Source organism: Pagrus pagrus (genome assembly GCF_965226575.1).
Source record: "Pagrus pagrus genome assembly, chromosome: 1".
NCBI classification, from domain to species: domain Eukaryota; kingdom Metazoa; phylum Chordata; class Actinopteri; order Spariformes; family Sparidae; genus Pagrus; species Pagrus pagrus.
This window is the reverse complement of record NC_140185.1, coordinates 16,531,076-16,558,837: the sequence shown is the minus strand read 5'-3', so window position 1 is coordinate 16,558,837 and position 27,762 is coordinate 16,531,076. Positions and strand designations below refer to the sequence as shown.

Below are 27,762 nucleotides of genomic sequence, written 5' to 3'. Positions count from 1 at the left end.
GTCTCTCCTCAATCACCTCTGGGTCAGCCGAAATAAATCCACAATTCACTGAGCAAGATATAGCAAAATAAAACGCTGTTTTCACCTGCTGCTGATGCCCGACTCGCTCATCCACTGTCTCATTCAGTGGAAACACAAAAAAACTCCAAAAACATGCTAATATAGTTCATTAACTGTTGGATGTTTCAGTGTGTTATTGACAGCCTGTTGTGCTGCCCTCTAGTGGACATAATAAAATCAATCAATGCAGGTTCAAAGAATGTCCCCTCATGAATGTGTCGACCTCAACCTCAAGGTCTCTTCGGTGACTCTTTGATTGTGTCACAGGATCTCAGTAGAAGAGTTTGCCCTGTTGTCATGGGAATGTAGGGCCCTCCGTTGAGCACTTTAAGGACTTCCTGTCTGCGCTGGCTTAAAAGTTGCGACTGAAAATGAATTCTTGACCTCGCAAACAGCAGCTGACAAAACAACATCAATATTTATAACCCTTTTTTAAAAATGCTCATCCTGCATGTGTTCATTCTGCAAATGTCTTGCTGGTGAGCGAATGCATGTACAGTAAGTCCACTATTAACTATGATGCTGCTTCATTTTCAGCTCTTCACCATTCAGAAGGTTTTGGGGCCGCTTCCTGCAGAACAGATGAAACTCTTCTACAACAACCCTCGCTTTCATGGAATCAGGGTAGGAAACGCTCACCTTTTATCCTCTACACAGTATCCAATGTTCTTCTTCTTTCTCCTCCTCCTCCACTTTTCCCTCCTTTCCTTCTGTCTCCAGCTCTGTCTCCCTCTCTCTCTGTATCTCTCTCTCTCTCTCTCTCTCTCTCTCTCTCTCTCTCTCTCGTGGCAGCGTTCCCAGCACCATGACTGAGTGGATTGCTATGACTCATGAGATAGGTGGTTGGTGTTCAGTTTAGCAACAAGAGAAAATGTCCCAGAAGGCCGAACAAGACTTTGTGTGTTTGTGTGCAAGTGTGTGTCCATGTGTGTGTGTGTTTGGTAGTTTGTTTTGTGTGATCCAGTGATTGATTTCTGTATGACTTGAACGGACAGCATCTTCTTCTTCTTCTTCTTCTTTAATTTTTTTTTTTTACTGTCTACTGTATCTTGGAAACAGCAATAGTAATTATTGCCAGCAAAAAAAAAATCCGTTTGGACACAAATTTGATCCATTGTGTGTATGTGTGTGTGTGTGTGTGTGTGTGTGTGTGTGTGTGTGTGTGTGTGTGTGTGTGCGCCAGTTTCCCTCTGTTACTCATCCTCAGACTTTGGAGAGAAGGTACCAAGGCATCTTGACTGGTTTGATGTTGGATCTGATGAAGGTAAAATGTCAAGAAATACTCAAACACTGCCATAAACACGATGTGTTATCTATCAATAAGTAGTATCTGTAAAATTTTACATGCAAGCCACTAAAATATCTTCCCTCCATGTGACTCCTTCTTCCTGTAGAACCTGTTGCTGCTGAACCCCACCGAGCGTTACCTGACAGAGCAGAGTTTGAACCATCCAGCCTTCCAGCCTCTGAGGCAGGCAGAGAGGGAGCGTCCTCCTCCTGCGTCTCCCAACCCGCCACGCTCCTCCAAGAGGAAAACACACCATCATGGAGAGAACACGGTTCCCACAAGGTGAAGCTACACTTCTTTATTTTTACTTCCTATCGCTGCAGCTTCTACCTGCAGTCAGCTTACTATGAATCCCACTTAGTAAACACTGGGACTGATATTGGTTTTTGCCTCACCTGGATAACAACCTCAGTCACAGTACAGGAATATCTTTACTGCCGGCCAAATCTTTATCATTCATCCTAATTCGAACATGGCAGCCAGAGAGCGAATGCTAATGCTGTAGCTCTTGAAGGAAAGGAGTTGAAGTGAGTGAAAAAAACGCGTCCTCCAGAGCTTGTTGAAAACAGACTTTGCATAAAATGATTATATGGTGTATACCATCCGTGTGTGCAGGGAACATCTTTTCTTTCCCGCACTGTACAATGCCCCCTTTTAAAAAACATTTATCTTTATGAGATTGAGACAAATAATATTTCAAGGTTAAATTGGCCCTTCATCAGGTAGAGAGGCGTCACTATCATTGGCCGCGTTTCCCAGATTCGATCGTTCTTAAGGACTTAAGAAGGCTCTTAAGAAGGGTTCGGCTAAGAAGGAGCGCTAAGATACGGGTGTTTCCCAGATGCGTTCTTAACTGCCTTCTTAGGAGAACCTTAAGATCAAGCCAAAGAAGCTTCTGAAGAAGCTCTTAGTGGGAGCTGTCCACCGCGCTGCTGCTGTGCTGAATCAATCGATGCCAGGCAGATCGATCACCAACCTCTTTATCAGCGCATAAGTGCGTGTGTGTGTGCGCGCGCTGTCAGACCGGGCTGTCCAGGCAAAGAGATCCAACGGCCGTTGGATCTCCGCACGGGGCAGCCGGTACTTTGCCTGGACAGCCCGGTCTGACAGCACGTCCAGAGGGGAGAAGTGCTGACGCACGTATGCATTTATGTAAACCGTCTGGCTTCGCGCACGGCGACGCTGTTGGTTCGCAGGGGGAATGTGCTGTATTGCAGCCATGGTTTCTCACACGCGCGGACTTTGGCAACGCAGAGTAGCAGGGGAAGCCTCTCTGGATGAGGTTCAGCTGAGTTTAATACACCCGTTCCCTTGATATCTGTGAAATGCCACAGGGTTGTTGTTTTTTTATGTGTAGTACTATAAACTCATATATGCAGATGTTGCGGAAAAGTTAAACGTGTAATTCAATAAAAAGGTTTTTTTTCATCTACCATTTTCTTATTTTTTTTTTCTTGCGCCAGTGGTCCGCAGCTATGAGCGCATTTCAACACTGAGCATTGTTTTATTATTTCGCAAAGTGGAGGATATAAAGTTCCCTGACGCGCTTGATCACTGAGCATTTGGTCGCTAAGAAGGCTGTTAAGAGTGGGTCAGCTCGATCTTACATTTCCTTCTTAGTGAAAGATCTTCTTAAGCTAAGAGCGACTCTGGGAAACGCATCCTTCTTTCACAGCGTTCTTAAGAGCGCTCCTAAGAAGATCTTAGCACTTAAGAGCTTCTTAACGAATCTGGGAAACGCGGCCATTATCACTTAATGCCTCTGTGTCTTGTGAAACAGAACATTTTTTTGGACGTGGAAGAAGTGTACGTATTTTGCATCGTGATCTGTACTGTATTAAATAAAGCAGTTCCCATTTTTTTCCTTTATGACGTAAATCTGTTTTGTTTTTTGTTTTTTTATGAATAAATTGAAGCAATCATTGCTTCTTTTTGTAAGTATTGTTTCCTGAGATATCCGATCCAAGAAAAGATTTATCTCGGTTTAACTTTTCAATTCGACCCGGCGCGGCTGAATCGCATTCAGGCTGCAATGTGGTTATTTTCCGTCCTTCGCACGACTTCATACACCACTTGAGGAGTTGAGCATTTTGCTTGACCGGATTTGTTGACATGCTCAGATTTTGTTGATTTGATTTTGGATTTCGATATTATCTTGATTTTTATGTTTGGGGTTTTTTTTTGTCTTCCATAAGAGAGTTGAATGTTTTTGAGAGACTCTTTAAACAGTTCTTAGATTAAAACGTAGAGAGAGTTTCCATTAAAAAAGATTTGGACTTGAAGCTTAATATAAACAGTCCCCTCTCGGTCTATCTGTCTGCCCCTCCAGGAGTCACACTAAGAGCACGAGCCGTCGCTCCAACAGCAAAGAATGTTCCAGCCTCCCTCGACATGGCGACCTCCATCACCTTAGCAACAAGAGTTTCCTCAATGGAAACAAACCGCCCCCATCCAGCTTGAGTCCTACGCTCCACCCCAAGGGCCAGTACATGTCCCAGACCCTTAATCGTTCTGCCTCATCCAGCAAAGACCTGGCTAACAACAACCTGCCACACCTCCTCAGTCCCAAAGAAGTTAAAGGCAAGACAGAGTTTGATTTCAGCTTGGGCCCCTCCCCAAAGCTGTCAGACCCGGGACACGGGGCGAAGTACGGCCACAGCAAACCCAGCTCCTCCCGCTCTCAGCAGCAGCAACAGCAGCCTGGCCGCCACACCTTCCTGGAAGGCAAGACCAACACACTGCAGTCTGGAGGAGAGAAACAACACGGCCGACATGCCCACAGTATGGCCGACTCTGCCCATGGATCCATGTCATCCTCTTCTAAGAGTTCAGCCTCTTATCTCAGCCTGTCCAAGAGCCACAGTGCGCTGAGTGATGCCAAATCTGTAGGGAACCTCAGCGACGGTCGACTCCACCCAGACGACCCAAACTCCAACACGACAGCAGGGGTGGGACCCAGTGCCCGCTTCTTCCCCGCCAGCTGTTTAGACCTCAATGCCCCTTCAGGTCCTCCGGGGCCGCCTGGCAGCCCTTCTACTCGACACAGCGATCGATCCGGGCACAGCCCCGCCTCTCGTAGCAGCGGCAACGTCCGCATGGAGAGCAGCACTCTGGACTCATCATCCAGACACAAATCCAGACATAAATCTATGGCACCAGGTAGGTTGAAGAGTCGGATTTGTATTCAGTAGTCCACTTCATTGTCCACTGAATTAAGAATGGAGAATTGAACTTGGCTTCAGGCGTCAGCCAGATTTTTTTAAGTATTTATATCCAGTGCATCAAACACTGGATCTCTGCAACCTCCCTCCTCCACCAAAACAAACAGAAATTCAGACAGCCGTCAAATTATTAACACGTCAATAGTAGAAAAATCAATAATAAAAATAATCTTGACATGAAGTTATTTTCTTTTCTCCAGAGGAGGCCGGTGCTCCGGAGCTCTTAGACCCAGGAGGAACAGGGATGCCCTCCACTCACACTCTGCCTTCTCCACATGAGTCTTATCACTACGGCCTGGGCTACACCTCCCCCTTCTCCTCTCAGCAACGGCCTCAACGCCACTCCATGTACGTGAGGAGGGAGCGCCATCGACCACACGGGGTCGAGGGTGGGATGGCGGGCTTGCCTGCGCCGGGGCAGGCCATACCGACACGTGCCAGCAGCCTGCAGCTCCTCTCCCCCCAGCTGCAGCACCGGACCACCCTCACTGGACACTCAGTGAGCTCCTCGAGAGAGGACTGCACTGATGACATGACGAGGGTTAGTGGCGGACAGTCCTGTGAGTGTGGGGAGTTAAAGGAAAGATTCACCCTAAAATACTGACACTTGTGCTGATAAAGGGTCCATTAACCAAACATTATTACTATTCCCAGGCGTGAAATGTAGAGGATATACTGTATGTTCTACCATGGCTTAAATATTGGGCCAGAACATTGTTGTTCTTAAAATAACTACATGCACACACGCGTGGAGGATCCTTTTCCTCTTTGTTTTGTGAGTATTAAATGAGTTAGATCGTTGACTAAAATGCAAAGCAGCTCATCCTTTGAAGCACACAAGATTTGACACTGAAAACTCTGAGGTCAAGTCTTCAGTAATTTCATGACAGCAAGTGTTTCTTTTTTTAGAATGATGGTATATTTGAGACTAAATAGCTTTAAAAAAAAAATAACCGTCTCAAGCAGAATAAAAACACATTGAAATAAAATGATATGGATGTGTATTTCTCCACCAGGACAACATACTGTATCTGTCACTGTCGAGAGAGTTTTAAACAACATAAAGACCTAAATATAGGAGATAAGATGTACAGAAAAAGGTTGAATGGACAGTTAAATTAACAAATAAAATATTATTAATCAATTGAATTTAAGTAAAGAAATGGTGGTAATAAATAATAAAAATGTCTCTCCAAATGATTCTGATGTAAACAAAAGCAGCTGTTAGTCCAACACTTCTTTTGGTGGTGGGACTTTGGACTCAGGGCCTCAGTATTTCTTAAATCGTGGCTACGGCCCTGATATGACAAAGAAATGATGATGGAGCAGACTGCTAGTCGACGAATACCATGTTAGTGCTTTCTTTTCTGGAAGCTGCCCTCGTAGGAGTTGTTACCGTCCCCATGGCAACAGCAACATCTGTCGTAGGTTGAATTTTCAGTATCTCTGTCTGTAGCTTTACAGAGAATCTGGTTTTAACAGACTGTCTTTAAAGCACTCGTAGCTGCTTTTCAATCTTGTAGCTAATGCTAAGTTTACCTAAGTAGTGTTTTTCAAGTTATTACTAAGTTTCTTACTTTCAAAACACTTAAGAGTAACTATTATTTTTCAATAATAGATAATCTCAAGAGGGGAATTTGATAATAGTTGCCTATACACATAAAAAAGAAAACAGAAACAAACGTTAACATATATACACAACAGATAACATATGAAACAAAAACTACAATATTAACACAAACACATAATCCACCATATATATTCCAGGAGCCAGCAGAGCAACAACAATAAAAAGTGAGACAGTATTAAAGGAGACATATAATGCTCATTTTCTGGTTCATAATTTTGTTTTGGGTTTCTATTAGAACAGGTTTACATGCTTTAACGCTCCAAAAACACATCATTTTCTCATATTGTCCAGTGCTGCAGCTCTGTATTCCCCCTGTCTGTATCTTAAGCTCCTGTCTCTTTAAGGCCCTCCCCCTCCTGAATACCCAGTCTGCTCTGATTGGTCAACTCATGCCTGAGTCAGCACCGCTAACGCCAACAGAGCAGCCGTGTTAAATTAATACTTATGTGCCAAACTAGGCGCTCAGCATTAATTATACAAATGTGTGACATGATGGCATAGTGTGATGTCACAAAGTCATGGAAAAAAAATGGAAAAAGCACAATAGGTCTCCTTTGATACAACTAATTAGTTAACAAAAGATCTTGACTTGCATTCAAGCCCACACACACATTACCGATATTACACTGCATGTCTATGGGTGAAACTTTTCTTTGAAACATGTATTGAAAATATATTTTCAATACATGCTTGACGCGTGTGTGCCGGGACTGTCACTGTCTCACATTATCATTGCCTCTGCTTCATGCTGCTTCTGCAGTCTGCTTTGACCTGCGCCTGTCCGTCTTCTCAACAGAGTGAGCCTTCCCCTAAAGACATGAGCCACCCTTGTGCCCCCATCAAAGACTCTACGAGGGACAACACAGCTGCTTTTCATACACAGCGCTCTAAAAACGAGGTCCGACCCCTTGACTCCTCCCTACCTCAACACAGCCAGTAGCTCTTCTGACCGCTGGTTTCCATAGCTTTTTCTGTTTCTACTCAGGTCAACAGCTTCACTGCACGTTGTCGCTGGTATAAATGTAGCTTCACTGAAATGCTTTAAGATTGTCCCGAATGTCATGTGATGTGAGCCAGCAGTCTTAGCTAATGATAAGCAATGAAGTGATTAAATGGAGATGGTCTATGACAAAGCTGAAGATACTGAGAACTCTGTGTGGTCCTGTGTCCATGTGTGTACCTGTTTGTCTGCATGATGTGTGTGTCTTTAAGGTGGGCATGTATCACGACCCTCATGGCGAGGATGGAGGTTCCTCCAAGGAGAACCGGATGATCTTCACTGAGTCCATGCCTCGGAGAGTAGGCAGCTTCTACCGAGGTAAAGAACAGGACAGAGTGTGTGTTGCGTCAGGATGGTTAACGATTTAAAGTTTAAGTTCACCCAAAATTGAACATTTTGTCAGTATCTACTCGCCCTCATGCTGATGGAAAGATTTTCGTAGCCCACAAAACATTTCTGGAGCTTCACAGTAAAACAGTGTTACAGCATTCTTCTAAACAACTGATGTTGATGGGGACCTGTTTTAGCGAAAAAGAAGTCCCCAGTCTTTGAGGGTATGGAGGTGATAATGACTGAATTTAATTTTTGGGTGAACTTATCCTTTAAGCAAGTTTATTTATGTAGCACCTTTCAACAACAAGGCAAATCAAAATGCTTGACACAATGTAGAATAGGCCAACTAGACAAGATATAAAAGAAATACAAGGCAACATAAAAGGACACAATGAGAATAAAATAAATAGGAGATCATTATTATAATAAATAATACAATACTTTACATAGTACCTTTGAAAACAGAGTTTACAAAGTGACAAACAAGCAAAAGCAGGAAGCTCAGAACGGAAATATTACAGAATAAATACGCAACAGTCAAGCCAAACACAAGGAAGCCCCGTCTAAGGTGAGTTACAACAAGAAGGCGAGAGCAGAAAATGTAAAAAAAAAAAAAAAGTCAACCTGAGTAATTATGAGTAAAAAGGAATACAAGTGATAAAACAGGCAAAAATCACGGGTCAAAAAAAGAAATGTAATAAAGAGATAAATAAAACAATGAATCAATAAAACTCCAAAGCCTGCTAGCAGCTTTGTGGTGCTGTGAGACAGCATGTTGATGTTTAGCAGATATAGTGATTACCGTGTGTACCGTACACAAAGTCTGCTGAGGTTGATGGGAATGTCATTAGTTTTGCAGCTCTTTGGTCATTAAACAAGGTATTGATCAGCTTACATTTTGACTTGATGGGGCAAGTGGTAAAATGAAGGTAAAGGATCATTAAGACAAAAAAAAAAGAAATACAACCCATAAAGGACCTGAAGGAGAGATTTAAAAGAAACCCCCGCTTTAACATACAGTATGTGAAGATATTACCAGAGAGCTTCTCTGGATGAATTAGTTTGACACAAAAAACCTGGGGGTTTCTGACAGATTAATAGTAAATGTCAGGTCTTAGAATCAAGGAACAAAGGTTTCTTTCTACATTTGTCATTTTGTATTGTGTTCAGCAATTATACAGGGAGAAATCCATAATGAAAAAGGCAAAGTGGGCTTAAATAGACAAGGCAGACATGGTGGATTTTGGGGAATGTGAGTGCAACATGAAATAATAAAATAACTCCCAGAATATATTAAACGTCACAGATTAATAATATCCAAGGCAGATTGCCCTGTTAAAATTTACCAACAAATGCTGCTCAGTAAAATCTACTGATATACAATTTCTCTTCTCTTTGTTTGTCTCCAGTCCCCTCTCCTAGACCAGACAACTCCTCCTCTTTCCATGACGGTGTCGGGCAGGGTCGAGGGCCAGTCGTCCCTGTTGTACCCGTAGATCCTGTCGCCATGGCCAACCACTCCAAACGCCAGACGGCTTTTGACTGGTGAGAATTTATTCATCATGAAATTTTTTGAACTGTGGGTGCCCACCTTGAAACTGTGGTGACTGGAGAGATCTTCCTTGCTGCTGGGTTGTTGTGTGACGCATCCTTGTTTATACAATTCGTAGTTTTTTCATGTTCTATCAGAATCACCATTTTTGCCAAGCATGTAAAAAGATATGAGGAGTTTAGCTGTTTTGTGTTTTTCTTAATGAACGTACAAACTAATAGACAGTGTTGTTAAAAGTGCTCAAAAGTCATACCTGAGTAAAAGTAAAGATATCATATCAAAATGTCACTTTGGTAAACATGAAAGTCACCCAGATAAAATAGTACTTGAGTAAAAGTCCTAAAGTATCTGATATTAAATGTACTTGAGTATCTAAAAATTATAAGTAAGAGTAATATGCATGTATTTACATTTATGTACTGTGATTAATGTATACTAAGTTATTTGCTTTAAAACTTCTTATTTTGCTTAAGCCATCTCTTCATACTGTAAATTTGTTGTAGTCATCACTTAATCTACTGCGGTTGCATTTGAGACACACAATCTTGAGCTTGTAGTTACAACCATGAGTCATATGAACAATTACCCAAATGTGCCTCGTAGGACCACCGCAGAAGCAATGGTCATGAATCCTCCAGAGCCGACCAAAGAGAAGGAAAAACAAGGCTTCTTCAGAGCCATGAAGAAGAAAAAGAAGAAGACACAAATAGTAAGATCATTTAAGCTGTCACTTGTTATTTCATCCAGCACACCTGCAAACATTCCCTTTGGTAACGTGATGTTTCCCTTGTCTATTTTAGTTTGTAGGTGCATTTGAAAATGATTTTCTGTAGAATCAATATCTTTTGTCATCAATGTTTAAAATGTTCTAAACAGCATCAAAATGACATAAACGCACTGTGTGGATGAACACTGATGACAACCGAGAGTGTTAATAGTACAGGGGAATACAGGTTTATTGCAATGTGGGTCTTATTTTCATAATTTCCGCCATCTTTCATATTGATATTAGTAACATTGGACTCACCAAGCTAACTCCTAAAATCAGGGAAACATCAAGACAATGAGGAACGACGGGCCAAGAAGCACGACCAGTGAGACGATCCGACAGATTGTAAAAAAGAAAAAGGCCCTGTTTACTCAAACATAAAGGCTTTCTCGAAGGCAGTGACTATTGTTGTGAAACCCTCTGCATTTTTTATACGTTGAGTTCCGGATGCTTCCATCAGGGCGGAGGCTTAGTCTCCCTCAGGGCAGCACGAACAGATACAGATGATCTTTTATTCCATCAGCTATTGGCTTTTTAAACAAACTATAACCTCTATGATCTACGGTGATAGTGTAAGTGGATGTGGTTGATGTATTATGCATTTGTGTTTGATTACTGTCTGTAAGGCAAATTGCCCCGCAGGGACATTAAAGCTTTACTCTACTCTATACCTGGAAGAGACAACAAAGGTGAACATTAAAATTATCCTTTCAGCTGTTTGCTGAAACAGTTTACAGACGAGCTTCTAGGTCAGCATAAACCTCTTGTTTAAGTCAAGTTTTTATCTAATGTAGCTCAAATTTTAACCAGATTTTCAGAAAAAGGAAATGTGAATGAATTCACACTTTCAGCCACTACTGTTATATTATAAAGTGATTAAAGGTCCCATATTATAGAAAGTGAGATTTCATGTCTTTTTGATTCTAGGTGCTATATAACTGTGAAAGTATCAAAACACTCAAAAAGAAATGTGCACAGCCTGCATTCAGAAACTGTGCCTTTTTAAACGAGCCGTCAGCACTTCTGTCTACAACTATGCAGTCAGCACCCTTAGCTACACACCAAGCACTGCAAAAACACTGGTCGAACTGATGCAGAAAGATGGTGAGTGGGGCCTACTCAGGCCTGTGAGAGCTAACCAATCTGGGCTTTTTCAGGGGAGGTCCTAAAAGAGACAGGAGCGCAGGAAACGGAGCGTTTAGACAGAGGAGGATTAGAGGTTATTACTGAGTAAAATAATTTGTTTTATGAACATTAGAGCATACATACTTTAGACACCCATAGTAAAAGTACAATTTGAACCTGAAAATCAAATGTGGGTAAATTACTGGCGTATTTTATGTCATAAAACAAAACATGAAAATATCTTAAGCTTGTGGTAACCACAGACCTTATTTCAGCCATTTAACTGAAAATATAATTTAAAAAACCCCATAGACTCATTCCTGCGGCACTCTACACCATGAAACAAAGGGGACCCAAACGCAGACACACAGGCTGGCAGGTAACAAAAGGCGAGCCTTATTAACATAAAGCCAAAGTCCAAAATTGTGGCAACAAAAGGCAGAAAACAAAAAAGGAAACAAAAGCAAACAGAAACATTGCTGAGAATAAGGGACGCATGACGAACAGAACAGACGAACTGACAGATGGTGAGGGGAAGACACGGACTTACTGTAAAGACGCAAGGGGTGATTAACAGATAGACCACAGCTGAGGAGAGAAAAGGGCAGGAAAACAGACAAAGGGAGGAAATGAAAAGCAAGGGAGGACAGAACTTCAAAATAAAACAGGAAAAACCTAAACCACAAACTCAAACCATGACAATATGGGACCTTTAAAATGATTCCACTTAAACACTGAGATTGAAATATGGCATGAGAATATTTTGATCTATTTATTTGAGGAAGGTTAAAGTTTCCTCATTGGTCCAAACATATCTGATATTTTCACTAAAGTTTCACATCTACTGTATCTAGTCGATACACCCTCTGTACAATTTTCATTTTTTGCCTTGTTGGCCATCGTTTTGAGGTCGCCATGTCAATTACAGGTAGAATTATAATGCGCAAGTTGTAATACACAGAATTATCCTTTATTGCTGCTCTGAATTTACACCCACTCTGTTTTTCTTCTCTTTCTATCTTAACAATCGAATGTTCGTGCTGTTATTGATTTTCTCTCTGTACCTGTTGTCCAGTGGTATTTTTTTTAGATGATTATGCATCAGGTGCTGCAGTAGTTTTTCTCTTTGCTGTCAGAGATTTGTGTTGAGAGTTGTGGCTGTGCATCTTCTGCTCCACAGACAGACATGGAGGACGGGAGGAACCCCAGCATCAAGAAAAGCCTTTTCCCCCTCTTTAGCTCTAAGAATAGCTTAAAGCACAACTCAGCAGTCAAAGTCCTACCTGTAGTCGCCTCGCCCATGGTACAACACCAGCCTCCCGCGCCCTACCCTGCCTCACCAGTAATCTAACCTCAACACTACAACTGCATGTTAACTGACACGGCACTAACCACAATGAGCTGGTTTGAAATCCTCTCAATTGTCTGCTGATTGGTTGACTGATAATCCAAATTGAAAGGATTTCAAATACGTTTTGAATCTGATGCTGCACGGTGTTTGTGCATTCGTTTTGTCTCGCCATACAGTGTGTCAAATGCGGTCACCTTGCATTTACATTGCATTGTTAGACGTTGATTTCATGCTGCAGTGTGCTGTTTGTGAGGCCGACACTTCTGCACGCCGAGACTCATTCTTTTCAAGCAGAACGTCATGTTATCATATGAGGGTCATCAACTCATTTATGGGCACCTGAACCCACACATTCATCCAAACTCATACCTTTTACAGTGCTGTATACACCACATTTAAAGCACAGCCGATTCAAATGAATGGGGCGTTGTCAGGCTCCAGCAGAGCTTGATGACGAGCTGATCATTTGAATCAGGTGTGTGGAGCGGGGAAACAGTTAAACATGGGCAGAACGCCACTGGGACCAGAAATGAAATAAACAAATTGGTGATCGAATAATCGCAAAAGTAAAAGTCAGTTATTAAGCTAAAGGAGTGTTCGCCCCTTTTGGCTTCTCAAAGAGAGCATGTGCTTTTCTTTGTATTATAACAGTTTAAATTTGATCTCTTTGTCTTTAGACTGTTGATTAGACAAAAAAAGACAAACTTAAGGATGACGTGGCTCAAATCGGAAAATCTTCTAGGGCCTAGCCAAACTTTTAATCACAACTCTGATCCCATCATTGTTGCGATGTAGGATACGTGCTGATGTTGTGTTGAAGACTGCAATGCTAACCCCTGACCTTGACCTACACTTGAATGCAGTTTAAGGTCAGCAGGAAAAATGGACTTCAACACAACACAAGACAAAGAAAAGTTCACGTGAAGGAATAGTAACACATAATTTAACTCCTGTTTTAACCAGATTACTTTTTAAATGTAAATATTTAATCATAAATATGTTATTGTAATTTCAAACTTATCCACAGAATTTAATATTGGAAACGTATATTTATTGTAAATTGTCTCTCGCGGTCCATCTGCAGTACCTTCAGTGCCCACCAGGGGGGCACAGCCCACACTTTGGGAATCACTGGTTTAGAGATTAAACGATTAATCGATTAATTAAAAATAAATCTGATTGACAGTCAAAATAATGTTAGTTGTAGCCCTGATGCGAAATTAACTTGTGCATTTTTTTCTGTATAAAGTCATCACCATTACCATCTCCTTGTGTTTTGTCTGCCAGACGGGTGCATGAAACACCTCACCGGGATCTGACTGAGATGTGTTGTGTGAGGAAAATGAGTGTAGTGTGACCTCGCCATAGAGGGAATAACATTGACATGAAGCAAATATTTTGGAATTATTAATAATAACGCCTCTGTATTTTGTTAGGTTCCTGGTAACGGACAAGAGCACTTGTCCCTGCAGAGGAGCTCCAAGTCGTCCTCTCACCACGGCAGCCGGCGGAAAAACCGTGAGCGATCCCGAGACAGAGACCGGGAGCGGGAACAGAGCCGGGACCGAGACCGGGACAGAGAGCGCGAGAGGGAGAGGGAGAGAGAAAGAGAGAGGGAAAGGGAGAGAGAGAGGGAAAGAGGGAGGGAGAGAGAGAGAGTGAACGACTGGCCACCAGACAAACCAGTGGACTCCCACTCTCAGGTACCAACATGCTGAGGACTCAGTTTGTTTTTGTTTGAAGATCATGGCCCAGAGCACAAGTCACACAGAGTCTGTCAAAATACAGTGTTGTTTTATAACCATAACACCCCCTCAGTGTCAGTCATGAATGCGTAAATCATTTGAAAATCATGTTAATTCAGTGGCGTAATAGCTATTTGTAGGTGAAGTCATAAGAAGCACTTTAAAACTCAGATTCTGTGTATAATGTCCTTCGAGAAAATGAAAGACTGTGGACAAAAGAATGTCAGGATGTCAGTCGAAAGTGAAGCAAAATTGGTCCTGAGTGTTTAGTTATGTCAATGAAAATATATTATAACTATAAAGTCACACATATATTTCTTGCAGAGTAGTGGTTTCGACTTATTGCATGGTAACAGATTTAAAAAATAAATAAACTTTGAATACCCTGTGTTCATCAGGCAAATGGATCAATCTATAGAATACCCTGAAATATCAGCAACACCAAAGAAAGAAAATAAATAGATTATACTCTCAATTATTAATCGTGATTATTTTCTATTTTAATCATTTTCTATATTTTAATCCATCAATAAGTACAAGTCATCAATTTAAATGTTAGGTTTTTTTGTGAAAGGCAACAGAGAGTTACACAATTTCAACTAATCACTAAGCCCATTCCCAGAACTGACACACATCTGCATTTCACATTGATTCTCACTCTGCATGTTTCAGGGATTTACAAACCTCAGGAAAAACAGGAAAAACATGAAATGTTCATAAATGGAAAAAAGTATTTAATGTGTTTTTAAATACACAATATCTTGAAATTTGAAGGTGCAAGGTACAAATGTATTTGTTTATTCACAGTAACAAGCTTTATTTACTATTTAATAGCTCTTCTCACAGAAACACAGATCAATAGAGTTAAATTAAATAGAGTAAAATAAATAATAAAGTGCAAATTTGTGCATATTTATGATAATATCTTTCAGTTTGTGTTTTAACTGTATTTACCTGCAGTGTCACGGCTTATGTTTTCAGTTTGAATGAACACAGTGTAGGAAAGTCAGAGTATTTGGAGACAGACTGATGAACGGTTGGATTTGATATTTTGGTGGGAAGTCTTATCTTTTGAGATTATTCATCAATATTTTTTTCTCTCTGAACAGAGTCAACCACTCAAATCACTCCGCAGGCTCCTTCACCTCTCCCCTTCTTCCTCAAATCAAGGACAGCCTCCTCCTCCTCCTCCTCAAGACCTGCGCTTCCAGCCCCCCCTCCCCAACCCCCCTCAGCCCTCCTCTAAAGCGGGCTACTCCGAGGGTCGAGGACACGGCGAGAGCAGGGGCCACTCCGGGGTGAGCAGCTCTGCCCAGGCCAAGAGCCGCAAGGCCAGCTACCCCCTCCCCGGACAGATCGAGTCCAGCTGGCACGTGTCTGCTTTACAGCGGGCCGAGGGTGCTCAGTTCACCCCAGAACAGCTGGGCATCAAACCGGGACAGAACGGACCCACCTTTACAAGAGCCTCCCGCTCCAGGATGCCAAACCTCAACGACCTGAAGGAGACCGCGCTGTAACCCCACCCCGAACCACACCACCTCCAACATGTCTCCATCCTGGAAGCATCTGCCAGACATCATGGTACTGTCGTGAAAGTTTACATGAAAGCCTATTTCACTGGATCAAGTCCTCTTCAGAAACATAGTTTCATTTGATGCTCATGTCTCTGAAATCTACAAAGACTAGACATCGACAGGCCGAACACAAACAGAAGTTACTGTGTTGTTTAGGGATTCAAAGACAGGAAAGAGTCCGCTCCCTCTCGGGATGCCAGTACTGTATCAGTTGTATGTTATTCTCTCTCTACTTAACAAGGTTAGAACATCAGAATGAGCTGATCTTTCCTGACAAGGAGACACTGCCCATGTGGCCTCTTTGCTGCCATCTTCTGCTCACAGGACTCTACAGCAACACATCAGACAGCCGCCATCACAGCGGCGGCCAATAAACTCAAATGTTTTTCAAGCTCTGATATTTGATAAGAACAAAAAAAGAAGAAGATTTATATCAACATTATTTATTAAATATTTATTTGTTTTAAATTCAAGGATATAAGCTATAAATGACACAGTATGTAGGCTATATGGGAATATTATAAGGTAATATAGAATTAAATGTGTAATTGCAAGAGCTTTAGTTTCGACACAAAGAAATGCATAGATATTTATGTGTTGATAATACAATATGTCACAAGGAATATTTAATAATGGTGAATGTCCTTTTTTGTTCAATTTGATATGTTATGAACAGATTTTCACTTTATATCATGTTATTTTTACCCTTTTTTCTGTTTGTTTCATCCAACTGTAAAGAAATATTGCTTACTTGGTACCCAAAGTGGAAAAAAAAACATCTATATCACATCTAGTACAAATCTGCCCATCACCCTCATGACATTAGTTTTGAAGTTTTTTGACAAAATCGGGCTATTTGTCAACAGGGTTTGGTAGCAGAAGAGCCAGAGTGAGACTGTTACATACAGTTTGTCAGTTCACTTTATGTCCCACTCTTGTGAAACGTGAAGCCTCATATTCAGTCTCTCAGTTCATTTATCAGCAACAACAGCTTTCCAGCTCCATGCTGCCATGTTGGTTTTGTCTACCGCCTTAACAGCAAGTACCAGGCATCGAGACTCCGGTGCCCTTATGTAGAGAAAAGTTAACCTCTTGAAATGAGGTTCAGTCGACTCAAATGCAACATCTAAGTGTTGAAGATCTGCAAAAAAGGCATACCTCACCTACAACCTTTAAGATCTTAAAGGTTAAATCTGGTGGTGTTTTATATTTTGTCAATGTCAACCAATCCCGTGATGAGACCAAAGCCAACAATGAATTGAATTTACTAACGAGTGGTGTCTGTGTATCTAAAACCTGATGTAGCTTATAGCTCTGTGCTGTAATTGTTGTCCAATTAGAAACACATTCGTGAGCCGCACTGTCAAACTAGGTGACATGTACGTACACCATCCTGCAGCTGTAAATACTCACTGGAGAACCAAATAGGTGTATGTATTAATCCTCAGCTCAAAATAGTCCTCAACAAATGTATTATCTATTTCTGTTTGAGTAGCTACAGTACCCAGTTGTTTTAAGACATGATTTTTAAAAAAAATGTATAAAACTAAACTGACTAAAATAAAACTTTATATTTGTGACCAGTTTTTAAGGATTTACATTTAAGGTAGAAACAAATAGACTTCAAGTATTGAGAGACGGATGATCGTGCGTTCAGACTGACTTGAGCCCTGCATAAAAAAAGGCAGTCGTCTCGTTAATTTAAAGCAACATCACGTACTTTTTTACCTTAAAATAAGAAACATAGAGCTCATTTTGATGGTACAGTGTCTTGTAATAGAGCGAATAGTGTCTCAGTCACCTTGTTTCTGCACTATGTAACTTCAGTGAGAGGGTAGGATCACAGTGTCGCATACGTTTTTACTTCAAGATACATGTTTTCAACACATGACATTGTTATGACGTGATGAGTTTTGTTTACAGACCTGGGATTTGTACTTATGACAATGGTGTACTCAGAAACTGTGGGGGGCGCCAAATCGCACAAAATGGCAATTTCTACATAATGTTGCTTTAAATGAGGCCAGTCCTGCTGTGTAGTGTCTTTCAAAAAGACCCATTATTGTTGTGACATCACTTAAATACATACTAGCGCACATTAGTGGTAGATTACTTGTTGCCTGTGATTTGAACACTGTTTCTTCTGTTTGTCTCACACTTGGCATGACAATAGATATTCCAGTGTGTTGTAAATCTAGTCTTAGAGTAAAATAGTCAAAGAGTATTATAAGTGTTTTAACATCTAAAAAACCTTTAAACGCATTAATCTCTTACTCCATCCACGACGCGGGGCTGTTCTGGGTCCGCTTACACATTGTTGGTTTTGATTTTGTTCATGGGATTTGTTTACAGTCATGAGATATAACGATAATAACACCAGACTTATCCTTTAACGTGTGTTTACATTTTTCTGTGTGCATTTTAAAAGCTTGTGTTCTCAACGTTTTTGTAAATGCCTTTTGTAAAAATCAGAATTTGGTTTTCCTACTTTTTCGCATAACAACGTTTACTTTTAATATCAACAACAGTCATGATCAGGGATGATTTTACCTAACTAGGTTAGTCATAAAAGCATTTACTTGTTGTCTACTGACCTGTGGATGATAAAAGAAACAGCGTTGTATAGAACAATAAACTATTTGTGGCCTAGGGGAATATACAGGATACTTTTCCTTCCAGTTTCACTTCAATCTGTTGTTTCTTCCTCTTCTTCTGTGGTTTCAAAGCTTAAAGTGAAGAAGAAAGGCTTATATATCACAGAAGGAGGGAAGGAAGGAAAGCAGGTTGGATGCATTTGTGCAAATTTCAAGCCATCTGTGGACTCGAGAGAGGGTTTAGTTTTGGAGAATTTCATGTTTTGTTTCTCGTCTGTGGAAAGGATGAAATCACACATGCAGAAAAGAAAGAAAACGCCATTTAACCAATTGACTTCATGGCTGATTGAAAGCAATAACTTTCAGAAAGAGACTCCGACTGATGCAGATTGCACTGGCTAAATAAGTGGCTAGGTGAATTGGAGCCAAATATAGCACAGAGAGGGATTTCCAGTAGGAGACTGTGATTAAAGCAACTGTTCACATATAATATCAAGACATCGCTCTGCAATACATTTTTTATTTTGGATTTGTCCTCGTACATGACCCAGGACGGATTAAAACTGCCCCATGTTGTGTATTGTGGAAAATCCTGATTGCTAGTGATTGTAAACGACTGCTAACGTGGGTTTGTCCGTATCATTAATGGGACAGAGTGATGACAACGCTTGCCTTGCCAGTGACCCGAAGCCTTATATTAGCTTACTGACTCAACACTTCAGATGGAAATGGAGGCTTCAACCCCCCCAGTAAGTCACATACACTGAAAACTGAGATGAGACGAAGAATTTTTGTTCACAGATATGAATGTGTTTCCTAAAACATCAGTTCTTTTTTTTCATTAAGCTGTTTCCCACTTCTTACAGGGTGTAAATAGAAATAATAGAGTGTATCTATACTGACCATTCTACTTTAAAAATGATAGGGTCTCATAATAAAAGCCAACTGTACATTTTTGAACGGCTCATGTGTTTGTTTTGTAGCACAGACGGACACAACATCAGAACAGATTCATTCACAGATTCATTTAATCAAGGAAATTGTTTATAGATACAATAAAGAGCACATAGTCAGAGTAATCAAACCTCTGCAATGTGCTCCCAAAGCACCATGGGAAATTGAGTTGAAATGTTACCAAAAAAAAGGAGTTAACCACAACACAAAACCACATCTGAATATAAGTGAATTTGCCTCCCCTCCATCTTTGTAGTGCACTGAGGAGTGATATTTTAAAAAAGTGGCTGAGATAAAGATTGTGAAACATGAGAGAGGAGAAGGAATCACACGTATTTAAAGACAAAGTCTGGCATTATTCTACATTTTTCTTACAGTCATAAAATCCCACGAAAAGACCAAAACATGTCCTTTTACCCCAATCCCTTCTGGCTTCATTTGTTGGTACTGAAAAATGAACAGTAATGGAGGGTCACAATAGCATACTTTCATATTTAAAGAAAAATGCCAAATAATGTCCTAAAACAGCAGGGCACTGCTGCCTTCAAACACTCAAACAGGAGTACACAGTGCATTTGTATGGGATTAATTGGATGAACACACATTTGATACACATTCAACCACACCACATTGTAGATGATATTAACTCAAGATAAACTACAGTGCCCATGTTCATGCTAATGAACTAACATGTCTCCAAGTGCAACAGTCAGGCTCACTGATGTTTTAATAGCTGTTGTTAATATTAAAAAGACATCAGAAATATAGAAATAAGACCTATCATTCTTTGGCCACACAACAATACTTGTTGGTAAGATCAATTCATTGATGGATTCGGTCTTTTCGTGGGATTTGTCGACAGTAAAACATAAAGTGTAGAATAACACCAGCTTTATCGTCTGAGGAAGTTGAGGAGAGACGGAGTGCTGCAGAACTGTACATTTCCTGTTTACCATTAAATATCAGGAGAAGAAAACATAAATTGATAGACCTGTCACAGAGGGACGAGAGCTCGTCTCAGACTGGTGAATACAGCCTCCATAGCAACGCTGCATCTCTCTCTCAGTGCCTAATTATTGCTTTGAATTTATGCCATTTCATTGCAAATGGAACAATCTATTGTGAACTCAGCAAATTAAAGCCCCCAGTATGAGACATGTTAACAACAATGGAAAGCGGAGTTAATGAAAGCTCATCAAGCATATCAAACACATATTTTAATGAAATAACATAACTCAAACTGTTTGTTTGTATTTTAAAAAGGTTGCAATTACAATATTTTTGTCTCAGGTTGTTTTTTTTGTTTGTTTTTCAATGTGGGGCCAAATCTGTGGATATAATAAGAGACAGACTTTGACATAGGGCTTTAGGCGTAGATGAAGTTCTGGGACAAGGCCTCAGGGATGGCGGCGGGAGAGGTTCAGATGCATTTGCTCATGCAGAGCAGCAGCTCCAGACGCAGAGCGATGCGTGTGTGCCATCCGAGCGGGAGGATGCGGATGTAACGCGCCACGATGGGCGGCCGCAGGAGGTTCTGCACAGACGAGGAGCGGTCAGAGTTCCCATAAAACACCTGAGGAGAAAAGAGAGGGATCAGTTCAGGCTGACATTAGTACTGACTGAGTGTACTGCTTTTTACATCCAAGCTACTGCTGTTTTTACTAATGATAGGATAAAGCTGGATAAAATGATATAAACAATAACTTGATGAAGGAACATTGCTGGCGACTTATTTACTATTTAATCTTCACAAGGAGCATTGTAGGTGAAACATTTATAATTAACGTATGCATGCAAATGTTTTTATCAACAAAAATGTAGACAAGACAGTAACAGATCACATTTCATGAAATGTGTGTGTCACAAAGATTTGATTAGTAATCATATCACCATCAGGCTGAACAGTGTAATGTTTTTAAATGGCAGAACTGTTTGTTAAGATGTCCTTTGGTTTTTATCAAAATGAAACGGGATGCTACCTGTAGCTTCATGTTTTGTTTGGGGCACGTATATTCTACTTTTATTTCTGACTGGGTTGGACTCACCCTGTTGTTTCCAGTCTGGTCTTTGTAATAGATCCAGTTGAGTTTTTCGTCTGTGCGGTACTGAACGCTGTACTTGGTGACCCACTCGTCAGCGTCACAGCGGCCCTGAGTCAGGATCCCTGACACCACCATCACTTCCCTCAGGTCGATCTGCAGCCACTGACTGTTGTCCTGGAACTTAGACAGCCAGGCACACCTGGAGGAGAGACACAAACAAGGGATATAATGCAGCAGTTAGTCTGCTTTACATCATTTATGCTCATGTGGACAGTGGTTGAGTGTTTTTACTTTTACTTTGGTTGTCTACAGGAAAAGGTTTATATGCTCTGATGTTGAAAAAGGAATTATTTTTCTCACACTATCTGTCACTGCAGCACCTCTATTCACCCTCTGTCTGAACGCTCCGTTTTAGTTTCTGTCTCTTTAAGGCCCACCTCCTGAAAAGGCCAGACTGTTCTGATTGGTCAGCTCACACAGGCCTGAGCAGGCACCGCCCACCATGTTTCCACATCAACTCACATCAAAACTGCTTTTTTCTCACCCAGCTCTCTACATGAGGGTTGATGTTGTTTTAGCAATTACGTCTTATATTGTTTTAAATCTATGTTCTGGCTTTATTGTTACTTTTATTACTCTCTTCTCATATCTTCTGTTACCTCCACCAAGGCATATGGGTTTCACCCATGTCCGTGTGTTTGTTGGTTGGTTGTTCATCAGCAGAATTACACAAGAAGTACTTAACAGATTTCCATGAAACTTGGATAGAGGATGGGTTTTGGCCATTTATTTCTCTTTATGCATTGACAGTTTTAATACTGTTGCACCTGTAACCACACCCAACAGTGATGTAATGGGTGGCAGGAAGCTGCCTACTGCAGGTTTGCAAACACAATATTTTCAGGGGGTGTGAAATTACTCCATATTATTTAGGACTGAGGTTCAGTTCCCAGCCTGATGCATAACAAAAGTCCACTGTGTCACTTGTTTGTGTGGTTTATAATATGAGAGAAAAAACAGAGAGCCCTCAGTACTGAGCATCCTCAGAGTCAGATGCTTCATTTAGCATATATATCCTTGCATTGCCTGTCTTATGTATATTTTAATGTTTTAAAGCAAGAACATATTGCATGTCAACCTCTCTAAATGCACCTTACATAATGAGAGCTGGGTTACATTCTCTCTGAGTGAGCTTTTTTCTAAAATTGTTCCTCACAGATGGCAGCAGCCCAGACATTTGTTTATTAGGGTCTTTTTCACTGAGACAGAACAGTCAACCACGCTTGGCAGAGGCAACATTTTGCGAGTTAAATTAAGACAAATCTGAGGATTCATTACAAGAGCTTGAAAAAAACCTGCAGCAAATGTTTTGTTTACTGGAAATAATACGTCGACATGTTGGTCTGTACCTACCCGAAGCCCTGACTGTTGAGCCGGGCCCTGCTCGGGAGCCATGAGGAGAACCAGCCGGTGTACTGTTCCTCGTTGGAGCAGGTGATCTGGTCTGGATTCACTGATCCGGCCTCGAAGCCCAGAGGCTTGTGGTAAGGACACTCTGCAAGAGGATGAGAGACAAAGTTATAAGGTGTATCTGATATCACCGTGTTGGTGTGTCCGAAAATATCATAATTAAAGCTGCTTTGTTGTGTTTTTTTTGTTTTGTTTTTATTAAAATACATGTCAAATAGCTCTGTACTCCAACAGCAATCACTGTTATGGAGTGTTTGGTCAGTAATCCTCCTCCTGCTCATGCAGTGAAAGAGAAAAGACATTTTCTAGTATCCCTGCCCACTTTCTCCAATCAGGACAGAGAACTCAAAGAGGCGGTGCTGTCTGCTCCTGACTGTACAGAGAGCAGGACCCTCCTGTTTGCTGCTATGTGTGGTGATTACAGCTGAACATTCATCTGGTGACGTAGAGAGGAGGGAGAAGATTGCTAACTGCAAAACAGACAGAAAGTTTGCTAAAACGACGCCTTCAGCAGCTTAATGTTGCTCCCGGACCGGCCCATTTTGAGCAAGCCATGTGGCGACTCTCACTCAGAGAATGCTGTTACTGAAAACATTTTTAGTAATAAAGACAAACATTTTTCAAGACATAGGCCTTGTAGTAACAGAATCTTTGCATTTGACAGTTTGATCTGTGAGCATTCTGGGCTCAGATGCTGCTTTCTTTTGTTTTTCCGTCTTGACTGAGTGACAGAAGCACACGTCTGCGACGCTAGTTCTCTAGTGCAATATGTAGCGGGCGTGTTTGTCATATATTCAACCTTTTAATATCATTCATTTTTCATTTTAAAGACTGGCTGCGTGGATTTCACACTGAAATGTGACCAGCAAATGATCATCACTAATCCTTCCTGCATTAGGTGCTTAATTTTTTCATCTCTTCATCCTCACACCCTCCCGCTTGTACCGCCCCCTGCAGTCAGCAGGCCCAGTGTGACCTGTATCCCATCCTAAAAGCCTGCAGTTTAATTCTCCACAGTGAGAGATCAGTGATGTCCATTAGGGCGGCAGGAGGACAGATGGCCATGTTCTACTCTCCACAGCTTTAGCTCCGTGTTGCTCCCATGTTTTGATCGGTCAATCTGCCCTCTCACTTTACACTGGGATCACACGAGAGGAAGTCCTTTGTTGACTTTAAATACGAATTATAAAAATATGAATGGCAGGGCTGCACTTGAGTGAGTTTGTCTCTCTAAAGTTCCAGGGGGGAAAAAAATCAGCTGTGGAAACCTGCTGCGCTTTTGTTTACTACTGGCTTAAGCCTATCCGGCACAGGGTCACATCCTGTCTAATCCCAGTATTACAACGCATACAGCAGCAGCAGCAGCGCCTGTGTGAGTCAGGAGATAAGTGTTTGCATAACAGCACTGTGAGTGATGCTGGAGTCCTCCTTAATTCATTTCACGACTAAAATAAAACATATTCAGGACGACTTAATGGGGAGAAAATCAAGAGGTGAGACACGAGGAACTGGAAGTTTGCCCCACTTGTCATTTATCATCACAAAGTCCATGTCAGGGTAATTACTGGTTTCTGTGATTGTGCGATTGGCACAGTCTATTAAGAGCCCCGTAATCTTGAGTGTCATGTTCTGAGATAATGATGATCTGCTGAACTTCTTTCTCCCCTCTGTCACCAGTTGCCATGTGATTTGTGGCTCAGTTGACATGTATTGAATCAGTGAGGGAAACCCTTTCACTCTACATCAGCTCTGGCTTCGCCGTCTCTTCAAGCCTGACATGATTCGAGTCTTATCTTTATATCCGAGCCCAGCGAGGCTTTTTGTTTGTGTGTTTGAGCTCAAAAACAGATTTCACTGCACACACTGAGAGATTTGGTGGAAAGTTAAACCCTGGGCCAAGTCCTTAACGTGATGAGGAAAATGAGATGAGATTTCCATCTGCTGATGAATATGATGTGATATGAGCTGCTAATGGACGTCGTGCCGGGATTATTTTGTCAACTGCTGTTTTTATGGTTCAAGAATGAACCTTTATTTTCAAACAAGTGAGCACTTTATGGTTAACGCTGTAAGACAGAGCATCTTTAAACTAAAATCCGCCACATTTATCCCATGATTGTCCATATATGTCTATATCATGTTGTGTTTTAAAATGGTAAATTTAACGAATGCATATTTCTGTTTCTTTTCAAGGCTCCATCTGCATCATCTTCTCTGAGGATGTCCAGTGGAGCATGTCCACCCTGTGGCGTCAAATCTGGAGGCTAATGCATTCATGCATGTACATGTACAGTATATATTGAGATTCTCCATCTTTATCACACACACGCAGTTTATCTCGTCGTGCATGTGCTTTGTCGATTTTAAAAGATTTGTTTGGCAATCGAAGGGAATTTACCCAGCAACTAGTTTGATAGTCATTCAATTATTTGTCATCAATTTGTCGTGAATAATTTTTTTTAGCAAAATTGTCCAAAATTTCATGTCTTCAGCCTCTTAAATGTGAAGATTCGTAGCTTTACTTTGTCATATGTTAAAGTAAACTTACTTTTTGGGGGGATTCCATAAACAAAAGTCTAACCAGCGACAAGGACTGAAAATTCACCATGGCCAGAAGCCCAAAAAACATTGCATTAGTTGCATTTTAATAAGATATAACAATGCCTACATGTATCATCTCTGTCAAATAAACTGATGAATGAGAAATACACATATTGAAAATGATGCTTCCATTAGTTGAGAAAAAAATTCTGCAGATGAATTCATAATAAAAATAAATAACCTTTAGCTGCAGACCTACTGCATTCTTTATTCTCTCTGTCAGCTCCATCATCTGAATCCAATACTACCATATCTTTTTGTTAATAATACTCATAATATTATGAATAAATCAATATACCATCTAATCATATAAAATCAGTTAATTAGTTAATTTCAGTTGGCTCACAGCTTTGCATGTTCATCATCCAACACTGCTTTCAAAATTTACTTTACCTTCAAAATACTATTTGTTTGAGATTCAAGTGCGCTGTCACGTGTCTTTAACAAAGAGAGAAAACTGTATTTGATGCATTAATTTACCTGGCATGCAGTCCACTCCTCGCACCATAGAGCCGGTCCCAATGGTGGAAAACTCAGTCGGGGATTCTCCTCCTTCACAGTCACATTTGCAAGACCTGCTGGTCCACGCCTCGGACACTCCCGCCTCATAGAAACACACACAAACAACGTTAATGGAGTAAATCTAAAATAGTATCATGTAAATGTGTGTCTATTTTAAAATACAGCTGGTTTGCAAAGAAAAGGATAATTTGATGAGAAGCTTCTAAAGTCAACAGCAGATTTCTCCAATGGAAATTATTTGACATTGACCAATGTCAAGAGATCCAGCTCAGATGTTTTATATTTCAGTGTCAAATGTCTGTATGCAAACACTGCTGATTTGAACATCTCTGAAATCTTTAACTGTTGCTGAGGTTTCTTCGTACCTCTTGAGCATGAATGCTGATGAACACTGTTCAGGCAGATGGACACAAAGAGGAAAACAAACGCCAGCCAGCCGAGGAAGCACAGAGGAGAAAAAAAAAACTGTTAGGACACAGTAGACACTGATTGTAGCAAACAAAATCTGTGCATCAGTCTGTCATTTTAAACATATTAAGAAAAGGTAAATAACCACAACACAGACACAGAGAATCAAGTGTGAGCTCACCATAGGGAAAGGATTACTGAGGAAATCTGCTCTATCTGTCAGATTCTCAGTAAGGATTCAGTTTGTTCTTTGAGTTTCAGAGATTTATCCAGTCTGAGTTAAATCCTTTAAATATTTACCATCCTAAATCACCCAGACTTTGAGCTCACAACAACCAGAGTGTCAGGACTGAAATCTCACCGTTAGCTCCCAGAAGAAGCAGGGCCACCACGAAACGCTGCACGTTGAGAGCCATCTTCCAACCCGCTCCAAACCAGACGAGACCGACTGTGGACTGAACAACCAAGCCGCCAGTGATAGAGAGGCTGGATTACAATAATCCACAGGACGCTAATGGCCTTACCTAATGCCGTCTTTATCTGACAAAGCCCCTCCTACAGCTGTTCACCCACCACCATCAACGACCCCCAGCACCACTGCTCGTTCTGGAAATCACAGGGGTCAAGTCAAAAATCCTGCAGGAAAAAAAACAAAAGCCAGCGTGGTTTTGTCGGTTATGTGACAGATTTGGGTTGTGTGTACGACCATCCAAATGTGAATGTGTGTGCAAGAGAGTGAGCGAGAAGGAGCTGGAGGGTGGTGATGGCTTCTGCTGGGCCTCGTGATCCATATAATTGACCAGAAGGTCTAGTGTTAGGTGATTTTACAGCTCTCCTTGTGTATTTGGTGCATTTAACATTTGTATTAACATGTTACGTATAATGTACAAGGAAAGAAAGAAAGAAAGAAAGAAAGAAAGAAAGAAAGAAAGAAAGAAAGAAAGGTACAGTATATTTCTAATTCAGGTGATTCTCATCAGATATGTTTGTTTATGTTAAAAAAGAATATCGGTTGATACTGTTAAATTTTTTATCAATCAATTTTCATCAATATCAGTATGTAGCCTACTTAAAGACGTGCAAAGTTTCAACATATATATTTGCACAAAACGTGCACGGCTGTCATTTATTTTGGCAATAAGGCTTTTCTAAATATATAAACCCTTTTCACAGCTGACATTTTGATTAGTCAAAGCAGGAAAAGCACAGGTGTAATTTCTGACATCAGTGATTGCTTCACTCCACTTAGTCAAACTTGTTTCAGGGCTCTGCTGTTGTGAATGCTGACTGACTGACCTGGCTTACCGGGACACTTCATGGCGTGGAGCATTCGTTAACGTTTTGGTCCCACCTCTGCTTTTCCTGCTTTGACAAGCCAAAATGTTTGTCGTCAATACGGTCTATTGTAAAATGAGAGAAAAGAGGATAAATCCATATATTTTTTTCACTTCGTAATAACTACATCTCTTTGCAAGATGCAATCATGATGAGATTTCTATTATCTCAAGAATGAGATTCGGCAA

The 27,762-nt window shown here is 40.9% G+C and overlaps 2 protein-coding genes across 8 annotated transcripts in view; one reads left to right on the top strand and one right to left on the bottom strand.

Annotated features, from left to right (window-relative positions):
• cdkl5 (cyclin dependent kinase like 5) overlaps nucleotides 1-19,202 on the top strand; it is a 47,985-nt gene extending 28,783 nt beyond the window's left edge. For 4 of the 7 annotated variants that reach the window (XM_084353213.1, XM_084353211.1, XM_084353212.1 and 1 more), the window contains exons 10-21: nucleotides 598-684; nucleotides 1,244-1,324; nucleotides 1,455-1,630; nucleotides 3,678-4,507; nucleotides 4,770-5,110; nucleotides 6,996-7,097; nucleotides 7,412-7,517; nucleotides 8,942-9,077; nucleotides 9,688-9,793; nucleotides 12,159-12,320; nucleotides 13,766-14,032; nucleotides 15,184-19,202. In XM_084353213.1, the coding sequence (XP_084209339.1) occupies nucleotides 598-684; nucleotides 1,244-1,324; nucleotides 1,455-1,630; nucleotides 3,678-4,507; nucleotides 4,770-5,110; nucleotides 6,996-7,097; nucleotides 7,412-7,517; nucleotides 8,942-9,077; nucleotides 9,688-9,793; nucleotides 12,159-12,320; nucleotides 13,766-14,032; nucleotides 15,184-15,591 (2,802 nt within the window). In that variant the 3' untranslated portion in view covers nucleotides 15,592-19,202. The remainder of the gene's footprint in view (nucleotides 1-597; nucleotides 685-1,243; nucleotides 1,325-1,454; nucleotides 1,631-3,677; nucleotides 4,508-4,769; nucleotides 5,111-6,995; nucleotides 7,098-7,411; nucleotides 7,518-8,941; nucleotides 9,078-9,687; nucleotides 9,794-12,158; nucleotides 12,321-13,765; nucleotides 14,033-15,183) is intronic. The other 3 variants (XM_084353215.1, XM_084353216.1, XM_084353217.1) reach the window with 3 other exon arrangements.
• A 56-nt stretch (nucleotides 19,203-19,258) lies between these two features.
• On the bottom strand, nucleotides 19,259-26,975 carry rs1a (retinoschisin 1a). The gene is made up of 6 exons (XM_084352276.1): nucleotides 26,601-26,975; nucleotides 26,197-26,222; nucleotides 25,790-25,913; nucleotides 22,652-22,793; nucleotides 21,242-21,437; nucleotides 19,259-20,769 (listed from the first exon to the last, which is right to left on the bottom strand). Exons 1-6 carry the CDS (start codon nucleotides 26,653-26,655, stop codon nucleotides 20,617-20,619), a joined length of 696 nt encoding a protein of 231 aa, XP_084208402.1. The 5' UTR covers nucleotides 26,656-26,975; the 3' UTR covers nucleotides 19,259-20,616.
• Between the last annotated feature and the right edge of the window lie 787 nt (nucleotides 26,976-27,762).

Coding starts and splice junctions, on each gene's coding strand:
- rs1a (XM_084352276.1), bottom strand. CDS start 26,655: ATGGCTCTCAACGTGCAGCGTTTCGTGGTGGCCCTGCTTCTTCTGGGA. Junction 26,223..26,600: donor GCTTCTTCTGGGAGCTAACG/GTGAGATTTCAG, acceptor CTGCCTGAACAG/TGTTCATCAGCATTCATGCT. Junction 21,438..22,651: donor CTCAACAGTCAGGGCTTCGG/GTAGGTACAGAC, acceptor TCTCTCCTCCAG/GTGTGCCTGGCTGTCTAAGT.